At 40.5% G+C, this 13,657-nt stretch overlaps 1 protein-coding gene and 1 pseudogene across 3 annotated transcripts in view; one reads left to right on the top strand and one right to left on the bottom strand.

Annotated features, from left to right (window-relative positions):
• The window catches only part of LOC148368498 (neuropilin-2-like), a 167,376-nt gene that overhangs the window by 14,230 nt on the left and 139,489 nt on the right, over positions 1 to 13,657 (bottom strand). For all 3 annotated transcript variants that reach the window (XM_088330522.1, XM_088330521.1, XM_088330523.1), the window contains exons 15-16: positions 12,242 to 12,338; positions 8,348 to 8,380 (exon numbers count right to left, since the gene is read on the bottom strand). In XM_088330522.1, the coding sequence (XP_088186648.1) occupies positions 8,348 to 8,380; positions 12,242 to 12,338 (130 nt within the window). The remainder of the gene's footprint in view (positions 1 to 8,347; positions 8,381 to 12,241; positions 12,339 to 13,657) is intronic.
• Positions 1,351 to 1,524, top strand: LOC148368499 (U2 spliceosomal RNA; annotated as a pseudogene).

The raw sequence follows: 13,657 nt of genomic DNA, 5'->3' as shown, positions 1-13,657 counted from the left end.
GCATGTATTTTTTCCTTTTTACAGTCAACGTCCAAGCGACTTCACCGACTATACAGCCTGGAATTCCCTGACCAATCCTTAACAAATCCACCCTCTTCTTCGCTCGTCTTTGTAGCATTTTCATTTGACTTGCAAGGTCTCACAAAAACAGTTAAAACAGCTTGCCGTTGCTTTACCTTTTCACAGCATTCGTTTCCAGTTAAATTATTGTATGTTTCGCCTGGGAGGGCCTCTTATATTATATTCCTTGAAAACAGCTTGCCGTTGCTTTACCTTTTCTCAGCATTCGTTTCCAGTTAAATTATTGTATGTTTCGCCTGGGAGGGCCTCTTGTAATATATTCCTTGATAACAGCTTGCCGTTGCTTTACCTATTCACAGCATTCGTTTCCAGTTAAATTATTGTATGTTTCGCCTGGGAGGGCCTCTTATATTATATTCCTTGAAAACAGCTTGCCGTTGCTTTACCTTTTCACAGCATTCGTTTCCAGTTAAATTATTGTATGTTTCGCCTGGGAGGGCCTCTTATATTATATTCCTTGAAAACAGCTTGACGTTGCTTTACCTTTTCACAGCGTTCGTTTCCAGTTAAATTATTGTATGTGTAACGATGTATAATATGTATTTGCAACTGTATGTTTTCGTCATGTATTTATTTGTATTTATTTTGGACCCTTGTTCTGATAAGTCTTGCACTGACCAATTAAAAAGAAGGGGCGTAACAGACGCGGGGGATTATGCGAAGTAGGGACCAGTAAAGGTGAGTGTTTGTGGACACCGTGTTGTAGAAAATAAACTTGCATTTGTAGAATAGATTTGCATACATTTAGAAAGAAATGTAGAAAGACTTGCTTACAGTTGGGAGACATGTTGTTTACATCTCGGGAAGGTCTCGAAGGACAAATTAGTATAAACAATCCTCCTTAAAGGAGGACAACAGATAACGGCAAAGGGCAAGGTGACATAAACTGGCATAAACTCAAAAACACTTCCAAATAAGGACGGAACCCTGGGCATGTACGCCTTCAGGCGTGAAAAGGGACGGGGCCAAACCGGGTACACGTGCTATGTTGAAAACTATAAAGACACACGCATATCTTTGATTCGCTGAGTCTCTTGTTGAAATTGTGTATCAATAAAAAGAACTCCCTCTTATGTCATTTTGATTCCTGCATTTCTTTGAACACGTACGAGACGATTCAACAAATTGGTCTTATCTTCAACAACCGCAGACAAAGGTGCATATATATTTTTCCCACCCTTACCTTTGGAAATATACACTTTTTTTCCTTGGATTACTTTCAACGGGGACCTGGACTTTGCAGGTCTGCATCAAACCTCAAGTCCCTGTATCATTTTCCGATACCCAACTATGAGAATCTAGATGTGTTAGCATGTGACGGTCAGGTCAAGACCTGGTTATGTTCAGTTGATTTTTGCGATAGGGAGATTGAATATGAGCTTGCTCTGTCCACTCCAGGCATCGGCCCGGTATTGCAGTACCTCCGGGAACGATGCATTCGCACTGATCACTGCTTTGCCCTGGGGCTACGACCTTGACTCAGCCTCTTGGCTAGTAGCAAGTGTCTCGGCCTCTTGGCTTTGTAGTGTATTATGATTTGCCCGATAACGGATAATGGATAATTGATAAAGAATATAGAACAATAACCCTCTACAAACCAAGACCTTGATTCAGCCCCTCCGCTGAAAACAAGCGTTACAACCTAATGGCCCAGAGATGTAATATGATATGTCTGATAAATAGTAAGCAACAGAGAAACATCAAATCTATACAAGTTCTCACCGTCAAATCTGTTAAGTTCAAAAGGACTTCTGTTCTCAATGTGGATGTCGTGTCCAGCATGGTCGCCGTGGCGACCGGCTGGCCCCGCCCCCTGGGCACGGCTGCAGTAGATCAGCTAATTTGCGTATGTGCTACTTAAGGGGTGTTTAGGGTTTTGCGGGTGCTGGCTCATTGCATTTTCTGTCTGCATCCCCCGTTCTGTTTTGCTCTGTCCTGTTTGAGTCAGAAGAAACCTGTGTGTGCACGTTTTTAGTTAAAGCCTGTTTGTTCTGTCTTGTCCCTGAGTTTTAGACGACTTTTATTTTACTAAATAAAAGTTTTGATCGTCAACGCAATTGAGTTCTCCCTTCCTGCCTCCTGCCTCCGTTCTGGTCCGGTCTCCCTCATGACAGTGGATACATGCGGCTAATATACTGGTGCGGCTTGTGTATGTAATAAATCCGATTTCCCGCGGAGGAGAAAGACAACGCCTTTTCGGAGGTAGGGAAGGGAAGTGCCGCATGCTTTTCATGCTGCTGCTGCTTCAGTCCGTGCACATTCATTAGGTGAGTTGCAGAAGCGGAGGGACGCTCGGCTGGCTGTGTGTATACGCGGCCATATCATTGTGAGAGACGGAAAGCATGCTGCCAAAGAAAAGCGTAGGAGTGTTGGGGTGGCTTGATATTTGCAGTGACAGCAACCTTCCAGCTCTTATCTTATTGGAGAACGTTATGAGATGCCAGAGCACAAACATCAATCTCCCAGCATCCCGCAGGATGCTCTAAATATTTTTCATCAGGCGGACAGTTATTTAAAACCTGTCCGGGTGGCACTGTGGGCCAAATATCGAGATTGTGGAAAAGATTTTCTCATATTCGAGTGCCGGAGGTGAGATTAATTTCACTTGGATTTTACGCGACATTCCCGCTTTCTCAAAGAAGCAACCTGCCGCATTTTCCGCACTATAAGGCGCACCTAAAAGACTTTTTTTTCCAAAAGCTGACCATGCGCCTTATAATACAGTGCGCCTTATATAGGGATCAATATTAAGTCTTGCAACTAAGGCAAGCAGCCGCCGACTCGATTTTCCCCCGAAGGCGAAGTCGTCCACGGTGTATGCTGGGATTTCTATACCGGCGTTTCATTGGCTAACCAATGTGTCAATCATCATTTGAATCAGTCACTATTGGCTAAAGTTATTCGGAGGTAAACGGGGCGGATCCTTTTTATCATTTACAGGCTCGCATAGGCTAAAGGGGTGAAACAAAGCCTGCAATCGGCCGAAAAAGATGAATGCGAATCACACGTCGGGTTGCACTACGGCATAGAGAAAACATGTTTTACTATTCTGTATTTGTAAATATTTGACTCTCCTGGATTTACTACACTCACGGTTGTAAGAAGACCATGGTTACGTATCATTATTGAACGTGATGGCTGCAAGAGAACTTAGGTGAGCTATGCGGCTTTATATTTTCCCGGTATCTTGTTTTAGAACCATCTTGATGTTTCTGTGATGAGTCTATTTTTTAAACTCAATTCAATTCAAAGTGTTTATTGTCATATGCACAGTAAAGAACCCCGTTTCCCTGCACAATAAAATTCTTACTTTGCTGTCCACACAGTTGCCAGAAAAAAATAAAATGGAAACTAAGAAATGATATTTGAAACGATGCATTTGAGTGACATCGTACGTACACCGCATCCGCACGTGTCTACGACGTATTTGCTTCTTAAGAAGTTGGACTGAACTATCTGACTGTTTTGTCCACGTTCCGATTGTAGCGCCTTATCATCCGGTGCGCCTTATGTATGGAAAATATAGGACCAAAAGGTATTTTTTGGGGGTGCACCCCATAACCCGGTGCGCCTTATAGTGGAAAATACGGTATTTTCACTTGGCTTTTACGCAACATTCCCCCTTTCTACGCAAAGTCAACAAACTGCTGTAAGTTCCGGCCTTCACAGGGAACTTGATTAAAATCTGCACACAATAATTTAAAAGCAAAACTCAATTCTGTCTCAATTTTGTACCTGACAGTGCAGAACGCCAACCGCCCTGAACACCATTTTCAGCTCTATTCCAAGTTGTTTACATCGTCTGTTTTTGGATCGTGTGACCATTCAAGATGGAGACTACCGGAGCAAAAACAAGCACCTATTTACTACTGCGGCTAAAGAAAATGCGAATGAGGGTTGCGTGGCGTAAAATCGAATCTCTATATCCAGGGTTGGGTAGGGTTACTTTGACTTGATTACTTTCAATGACTTTTAGATTACTCCGATACCAAATATGCTAATAAAAGCCAAAAGAAACTAAATATGAATAAAATTATTACATTTTGTGCAGGCTTGGGAAGTAACGGAATACATGGAACGGCAAAAATGATGTTATTATTTTCATTTTGTTTCTGTGGCATTTGATGTTGGTTTTGCCGGAGATCAAAGAGATCAAAGCCAGGAGAGAAAGCTTACCACGTGTTGTGAGTCATCATTGTATTTATATTTAGTTTCTTTTGTCTTATATTAGCATATTTGATATTGGAGTAATCCGATAGTAATTGAAAGTAATCAAGTTAAAGTAACCCTACCCAACCCTGGTCATGGGGAAGACGTTTTAAGTTGGGGGGAGATTCCCAGACCAAGGGAATCACTTTGTATCCTGAAACACCTTTGTAACGTGAGGCAATAGTTTCCCGTTCAGGTACTTCGGAAACTGAAACCTTTGTATGGTGAGCAGGTTTGGGTAGGGTTACATTAACTGGATTACTTTCAATGACTTTTGGATTACTCCAATACCAAATATGCTAAGAAAAGACAAAAACAGATTGCAACACTGAGATTGTTTTTGTGCTGTTGTCATTGGTGGTTGCCGCAGTTACAGGCCAATTCCATTGGCTTGTCATCGTTCCTGTGCCGTGAGAAATTGTCAGGTGTGCCGTGTGAAATGATCCAATGTGACTTTTTCAAATTCAAAATTTTATAAAACATTTATGAATCATTTTCTGCAAATATTATGTCATTTTTAAGTGTCTGTGCTGTAAAAACTGGGGGTATTATACATTATTTTGTAATTAATTTCAGTGTCATTTTATAACATTTTTGGCTCGTGGTGTGCCGCAAAATTTTTCTTATGTAAAAAACATGCCCTGGCTCAAAAAAGCTTGAAAAACACTGCTCTAGACGACAGCAACAAGGCATCCATACAGTGGAGCATCGTGCCAGATTGCAACACAGACACTGTTTTTGTGCTGTTGTCATTGGTGGTTGCCGCAGTTACAGGCCAATTCCATTTCCTTGTCATCGTTCCTTGAGGATTAAAGGAAACTCCAGCGACCTGACAATAAGTCTGATAAGTCTTCTGAGAGCTAACTTCCACTTCTGCTCAATGTAGATGTATACACTAAGGACTTGATTTGTCGGTGAAAAAGTTGAAATATTGTAAATATGTAGTCAATACTGAATGAAGTATTGTCAGCCCCCCTGTTACGATCCTGTTATATGTTATGTGAATAATGTTGGCAACAACATTGACTAATTTCTCCTCTAGAAGGGCATAGTAAATGTTTCCAGATATCACGATATCAGCGGCTCTCCTTTTTCCTCTGTCGCCTGCACACTTCAGGTATTAATTTATATTAATTATAAAATTTATTTGGACTTCAGTGAACTACTTGCTCATTTCATTAGTTAACTGTTTTTGGGCAAAAAAACGTAGTTGGTTGGAGCTGGAGTGTTTGAAATCTAGCAATAAATTAGTCGCTTGTAATCCGGACTTTTGGGTACCGTATTTTCCACACTATAAGGCGCACCCCCAAAAAATAGTTTTTGGTCCTACATTTTCCATACATAAGGCGCACCGGATTATAAGGCGCTACAATGGGAACGTGGACGTCAGTCAAACTTATTACCACCTTAACATTCCGAAAGCTTGAAAAGAAGCAAATACGTGTCCCTGACATGTACGGAAACAGTGTCTGTACGATGTCAAATGCATGGTTCCAAATATCATTCGGAAGGTTAAAGTCTTGGGATTCAAGAATTGAATTGAGTTTAAAAATAGAGTCATCACAGAAACATCAAGATGGTTCTAAAACGAGATACCTGGAAAATATAAAGCCGCAAAGCTCACCTAAGTTCTCTTGCAGCCATCACGTTCAATAACGATACGTAACCATGGTCTTCTTACAACCGTGAGTGTAGTAAATCCAACGGTGTAAAATATTTACAAATACAGACTAGTAAAAATTGTTTTCTCTATGCCGTAGTGCAACCCGACGTGTGATTCACATTCATCTTTTTCAGCCAATTGCAGGCTTTGTTTCGCCCCTTTAGCCTATCCGAGCCTGTAAATGATAAAAAGGATCCGCCCCCTTTAACCTCCGAATAACTTTAGCCAATAGTGACTGATTCAAATGATGATTGACACATTGGTGAGGAAATGAAACGCCGGTATAGAAATCCCAGCAAATAGTCGGCGGCTGCTTGCATTAATTGCAAGACTTTGCGACTTAATATTGATCCATATATAAGGCGCACTGTAGTATAAGGCGCATGGTCAGCTTTTGAAAAAAAATAAAGGCTTTTAGGTGCGCCTTATAGTGCGGAAAATACGGTACTTAAATCCTTTCTCCGCTAACTAACATCATCCGGCGGCTGCTTGCATTAATTGCAAGACTTTGCGACTAAATATTGATCCATATATAAGGCGCACTGTAGTATAAGGCGCATGGTCAGCTTTTGAAAAAAATAAAGGCTTTTAGGTGCGCCTTATAGTGCGGAAAATACGGTACTTAAATCCTTTCTCCGCTAACTAACATCATCCGGCGGCTGCTTGCATTAATTGCAAGACTTTGCGACTTAATATTGATCCATATATAAGGCGCACTGTAGTATAAGGCGCATGGTCAGCTTTTGAAAAAATAATAAAGGCTTTTAGGTGCGCCTTATAGTGCGGAAAATACGGTACTTAAATCCTTTCTCCGCTAACTAACATCATCCGGCGGCTGCTTGCCTTAATTGCAAGACTTTGCGACTTAATATTGATCCATATATAAGGCGCACTGTAGTATAAGGCACATGGTCAGCTTTTGAAAAAAAATAAAGGCTTTTAGGTGCGCCTTATAGTGTGGAAAATACGGTACTTAAATCCTTTCTCCGCTAACTAACATCATCCGGCGGCTGCTTGCCTTAATTGCAAGACTTTGCGACTTAATATTGATCCATATATAAGGCGCACTGTAGTATAAGGCGCATGGTCAGCTTTTGAAAAAAAATAAAGGCTTTTAGGTGCGCCTTATAGTGCGGAAAATACGGTACTTAAATCCTTTCTCCGCTAACTAACATCATCCGGCGGCTGCTTGCCTTAATTGCAAGACTTTGCGACTTAATATTGATCCATATATAAGGCGCACTGTAGTATAAGGCACATGGTCAGCTTTTGAAAAAAAATAAAGGCTTTTAGGTGCGCCTTATAGTGTGGAAAATACGGTACTTAAATCCTTTCTCCGCGAACTAACATCATCCGGCGGCTGCTTGCCTTAGTTGCAAGACTTTGCGACTTAATATTGATCCATATATAAGGCGCACTGTATTATAAGGCGCATGGTCAGCTTTTGAAAAAAAATAAAGGCTTTTAGGTGCGCCTTATAGTGTGGAAAATACGGTACTTAAATCCTTTCTCCGCTAACTAACATCATCCGGCGGCTGCTTGCCTTAATTGCAAGACTTTGCGACTTAATATTGATCCATATATAAGGCGCACTGTAGTATAAGGCGCATGGTCAGCTTTTGAAAAAAAATAAAGGCTTTTAGGTGCGCCTTATAGTGCGGAAAATACGGTACTTAAATCCTTTCTCCGCTAACTAACATCATCCGGCGGCTGCTTGCCTTAATTGCAAGACTTTGCGACTTAATATTGATCCATATATAAGGCGCACTGTAGTATAAGGCACATGGTCAGCTTTTGAAAAAAAATAAAGGCTTTTAGGTGCGCCTTATAGTGTGGAAAATACGGTACTTAAATCCTTTCTCCGCGAACTAACATCATCCGGCGGCTGCTTGCCATAGTTGCAAGACTTTGCGACTTAATATTGATCCATATATAAGGCGCACTGTAGTATAGGGCGCATGGTCAGCTTTTGAAAAAAAATAAAGGCTTTTTGGTGCGCCTATATTGCGGAAAATACGGTAATTAAATCCTTTCTCCGCTAACTGACATCATCCGGCGGCTGCTTGCCTTAGTTGCAAGACTTTGCGACTTAATATTGATCCATATATAAGGCGCGCTGTATTATAAGGCGCATGGTCAGCTTTTGAAAAAAATAAAGGCGTTTAGGTGCGCCTCATAGTGCGGAAAATACGGTACTTAAATCCTTTCTCCGCTAACTAACATCATCCGGCTTTTTTTGTATTTTTTGGGGAGATTTATATCCATTTGGATACATTTGGTGCAGCTTTTCTAGTCACGGAGACGTTTCGGTGCCGCCAAGCAAAATCCCATTTCCTAGTGCATACTACAAGCAGAAGCAGCAAGGCCAGAGAGCGTGTAACTTCAGACACTTACCGGTCATATCTGGAGAGAAGGCATTGATGGGTTCTGTGAGGACAGTCAGAAAACATGGCCGACGAGGGGGCGGGGTAAGAGAGAGAGAGCGAGAGAGAGTGGTTAGATAAAATGACATGAAAAACGCAGTAAATGGCAGATAAATGTCAGAAGGATACCGGACTTTTCCCAAAGAAATTTAAGTTGATTCCAGAGACGGCTTATGTGGATTTTGGCCTTTACTGGGCTCCATTTTTGTGAGCCAAGATGTTTATCACCAATGATCCCTGTAATTTTCCTTACGGGTCTGAGCGTTCACATAAAGTCGGTGAGCAACGCTTGAAACGACAGTGAGCAACAGCAATCCCAAGTGTGGCGAATAAATCATTATCAAACATGTCCAAAACTTGACATCACGTTACATTTTGCGGAGTTTTCAATAATGCAAAATTATTTTTCTCTTTTGAATGAATTGACTCATGTACGGTTGCAAAGGTTGCAGGCTCACAAATGCCATTTGTTTTTACAAAAAGATTTTGATTTCTTTTTTTTTCCTTGGTATCTTTTATGGCATAATACTAACAATAATACTAGCTTATTGAGTCGTTTGTAAAATACAGAACTGTATTTAATTAACATTTTTGAGTGGAAGTACAATGTTGGCAACAAGATTAACTTGAATATAATCGGAAATTATTGGAAAGCAAAACAGAAACTTTTTCCTCCTTTTCACTGTTTTTTTTCCATTTTTTTAATTCCTTTAAAAAAAATCCGTGTTTTTTTTTACTAGCTGTTACTTTTTTCTTGCTTTTTTGTTCTCTATTACCTTTTTTCCCTTTATTTGCTTCTTTCTTTTCCTCTGGCTTTTTTTCTGCCCTTTTTTTCTCTCTTTTTGTTTCGTTTTTTTTCTCAGCTTTTCACTACTTTTTCATTTTGGTATTTTCTTCTTTTTTGTTCTATTTCCCCTTCCTTTAAGTCATTTTGTGCATCATTTTACATAATATTTGGTCATGTTGGGATGAAAAGACGTTTGGGACCCGAAAGAGCCGGTTCCTTTTAGTGAGCCGGTTTTCCCTAACACTGTCTTATTTTGGATTTCTTGACTGCCGTTCTCCGAAAGCGGGACACCCACAATGAGGAGACCCCCTATCTATCTATCTATCTATCTATCTATCTATCTATCTATCTATCTATCTATCTATCTATCTATCTATCTATCTATCTATCTATCTATCTATCTATCTATCTATCTATCTATCTATCTATCTGTCTATCTATCCATCCATCTATCCATCCATCTATCCATCTAGACATCTATCTATCCATCCATCTAGACATCTATCTATCTGTCTGTCTGTCTGTCTGTCTGTCTGTCTGTCTGTCTATCTATCTATCTGTCTGTCTGTCTGTCTATCCATCCATCTATCCATCCATCCATCTAGACATCTATCTATCTATCTATCTATCTATCTATCTATCTATCTATCTATCTATCTATCTATCTATCTATCTATCTATCTATCTATCTATCTATCTATCTATCTATCTATCTATCTATCTATCTATCTATCTATCTATCTGTCTATCTATCCATCCATCTATCTATCCATCTAGACATCTATCTATCCATCCATCTAGACATCTATCTATCTGTCTGTCTGTCTGTCTGTCTGTCTATCTATCTATCTATCTATCTATCTATCTATCTATCTATCTATCTATCTATCTATCTGTCTGTCTGTCTATCCATCCATCTATCCATCCATCCATCTAGACATCTATCTATCTATCTATCTATCTATCTATCTATCTATCTATCTATCTATCTATCTATCTATCTATCTATCTATCTATCTATCTATCTATCTATCTATCTATCTATCTATCTATCTATCTATCTATCTATCTGTCTATCTATCCATCCATCTATCCATCTAGACATCTATCTATCCATCCATCTAGACATCTATCTATCTGTCTGTCTGTCTGTCTGTCTATCTATCTATCTATCTATCTATCTATCTATCTGTCTGTCTATCCATCCATCTATCCATCCATCTATCCATCCATCCATCTAGACATCTAGACATCTATCTATCTATCTATCTATCTATCTATCTATCTATCTATCTATCTATCTATCTATCTATCTATCTATCTATCTATCTATCTATCTATCTATCTATCTATCTATCTATCTATCTATCTATCTATCTATCTCGACATCTATCTCGAAATCTATCTAGACGTCTATCCATCCAGACATCTCTCTCTCTCTCTCTCTCTCTCTCTCTCTCTCTCTCTCTCTCTCTCTCTCTCTCTCTCTCTCTCTATCTCCGACAGCTCGGGAAAAACTCTGTTTACAAATATGAGCGGCTTGTGAGCGTAAGATAGACGGAGGAGAGAAAGAAGAAGAATAGAAATCTAATGAAACATAGATTAGCATGGCGGGGGCCCTCAGGGTGTTTATGGCCTACTTTTCAGACACTTTTCTGGAGTTTCTAGGCCCCTCCATGGGCCCCTCCATGGGCCCCTCCATAGGCCCCTCCTTCGCCTCTTTCATCGATGCACGAGGTGGGTGTTCGGAAAAAATGTCTCTCGAAAGCTGGATGTGGAGGAATTTCGGGGGTGTTTATCACTCGACGTTCCTGATGTCTTTTGGAGGTGTAAGGGAGGGAGCACGGTCATCGTGACAAAAAGGCGGCCCGCGGGCCAGATCAGGCCCGCTAAGGGATTGAATCTGGTCCGCGAGGCAACACTCAGAGAAGCGCAAGAGAAGAACAAGCTGCAGGTTTAAATATGTCCACTTGATGTCGCCAAAGAAAGGTGCCTTAAACAAAGGCACTGTACTTGTATTTCTTTCTCTCTCTCTCTTTTTCTTTGCTACCCCTTTTCTCTTACTCTGTCTCTGTCTCTTTCACTCTCTATGTCTGTCTTTTTCTCTTCCTTTGTTGCTCTTTGTCTCTTTCTCTCTCTGTGTCTTTAAACCTCTTCTGACCCAACTTCCTTTTTTTTCCTTTTCTCTCTTTTCTCTTTCTCTCTTCCTACCCTTCACACTTTCTTTTCTCTTTCTCTCTTCCTACCTTTCACACTTTCTTTTCTCTTTCTCTCTTCCTACCCTTTGCGCTTTGTTTTGTCTTTTTTCTCTCCTTCTGTCTTTCTATTTCTCTTTAAATTTCTTTCTTCCTCACCCTTTCTTTTCCCCCTATCTCATGACTTTTTATCTTTTGTTTCTCACACTTTCTCTCTCTCTCTCTCCCTCTCTCTCTCTCTCTCTCTCTCTCTCTCTCTCTCTCTTGCTCACACCCCTTTTCTCCCACTCTGTCTCTTTCTCTCTTTCTCTCTCTCTCTCTCTCTCGCTCTCTCTCTCTCTCTCTCTCTCACACCCCTTTTCTCCCACTCTGTCTCTTTCACTCTCTCGCTCTCTTTCTTTTTCACCCCTTTTCTCCCACTATTTCTCTGTCTCTTTCACACTCTGTGTCTCTCTTTTTCTCTTCTTTTTTTACCCTTTTTCTCTCTGTGTATTTTAGCCTCTTTTGCTCTAACTTCCTTTTTTCCTTTTCTCTCTTTTCTCTTTCTCTTTTCCTACCCTTCGCGCTTTCTTTTCTCTTTTCTCTCCTCCTGTCTTTCTATTTCTCTTTGGATTTCTTTCTTCCTCTCCCTTTCTTTCCCCCCTCTCTCACGACTTTTTATCTTTTGTTTCTCACGCTCTCTCTCTCTTTTTCTTCATTTGTCCCGCCCTCTCTCCCTTTCCCTCCCTCTTTCTCTTGTTTCTTTATCTCTCTTTTTCTTTCTCTTTAATCTACTCGTCCGGCCCCCGACAGAATGTTTGTTCTATGGTGTGGCCTCCCGAGTTCAAATGAGTCTGACACCCCTGTTCTAATCCATTATCCCTTAAGAGCTGGTTCCACTTACGCGTACACTCCTCCAGCGGCGTGTCGGAGCTCATGTGGATGTTGTCGATCCAGACGTGTCCTCTGGTCCCGCGTGCGAAGAAGCCCTCCATCACGACCTGAGCAGAAAGAAGGAAGAGTCGTGGGAGGAACGGAGGAAGCATGGAAAGCGAGGGACGAGTAGGAAAACAGGATGAAAACTTCATAAAGCTCTTCCTCTTTGCTTACTATTTCATGAGAACATCGGCGTGACGGCTGTAAAAAATGCAGGTCCAAACAATCATGCGGACTATAAATAGCAGGGTGTATGAGGTTTATATCGGGGTTTCTCAACTGGTGGGTCGCGGCCATTGTTCCCTGTCATTTTGCAGGGGTCTGAGCGTTCACACAAAGTCGGTGAGCAACGCTTGAAACGACAGTGAGCGACGGCAATCCCGAGTGTGGCAACTAAGTCATTATCAAACATGTCCAAAACTTGACATCAAAATTTCTTATTTGAATGAATTGACTCATGTACGGTTGCAAAGGTTGCAGGCTCACAAACGTCATTTGTTTTTACAATTCTTTCACAAGATTTCCATTTCTTTTATTTCCTGGTATCTTTTGTGGCATCATACTAACATTTTTGGGGGCTTATTGAGTCGGTTACACGATACAGAACTGTATTTAATCACATTTTTTTTGTGGAAGTACAATTTTGGCAACAAGATTGACTTGGTATCATTGGAAATGATTTGAATGCCACACAAACTTTTTCTTCTTTTTCCCAGGTTTTTTCTTCTTTTTTTTAAATTCCTTTTAAAAAAAATTGTGTTTATTTTTTCCGAGCTGTTACTTTTTTCTTTCTGTTCTCTATTAACTTTTTTTTCCATTGTTTCTTTCTTTTCTTTTTGTCTGGCTTTTTTTCTGAATTTTTCTTTCTTTTTTCTCATCCTTTTGTTTGAAATGAAATGATCTGCATTTCTATAGCGCTTTTCAAGTCAATGACTTCCCAAAGCGCTTTACAATGTGCTTCACATTTCCCAATAGCGGCCTTGTATTTCAGCCATGTAAGGCGCTAACCTGCTTATTGGGGGTATTAGGGGTTCAGTGTCTTACCCAAGGACACTTCGACGTAACACGGACAAGCCGGGATTCAAACTGGGATCCCTTCATCCCAAGACGAGCGCTCTACCTCCTGAGCTACTGTTTCCTTTTTTCTCAGCTTTTTTTTTCTACTTTTTCATTTTGGTATTTTTTTCCATTTTGTTCCATTTTCCCCCCTTCCTTTAAGTCATTTTTTTGCACAATTTTACATTATATTTGGTCGTGTAGGGATGAAAGAAGCAAAAACAACCTGAACAGCCGTTTAGGACCCGAAAGAGCCGTTTTCATTTAGTGAGCCGAGCCGAAGAAGCCGGTTCTCGAAAAACTCTACTGACTTTATTCAACTTTGTTC

Source organism: Urocampus carinirostris, chromosome 3 (genome assembly GCF_059441175.1).
Source record: "Urocampus carinirostris isolate Australia breed hairy pipefish chromosome 3, RoL_Ucar_1.0, whole genome shotgun sequence".
NCBI classification, from domain to species: domain Eukaryota; kingdom Metazoa; phylum Chordata; class Actinopteri; order Syngnathiformes; family Syngnathidae; genus Urocampus; species Urocampus carinirostris.
This window is presented reverse-complemented; position numbering and strand designations above follow the sequence as displayed.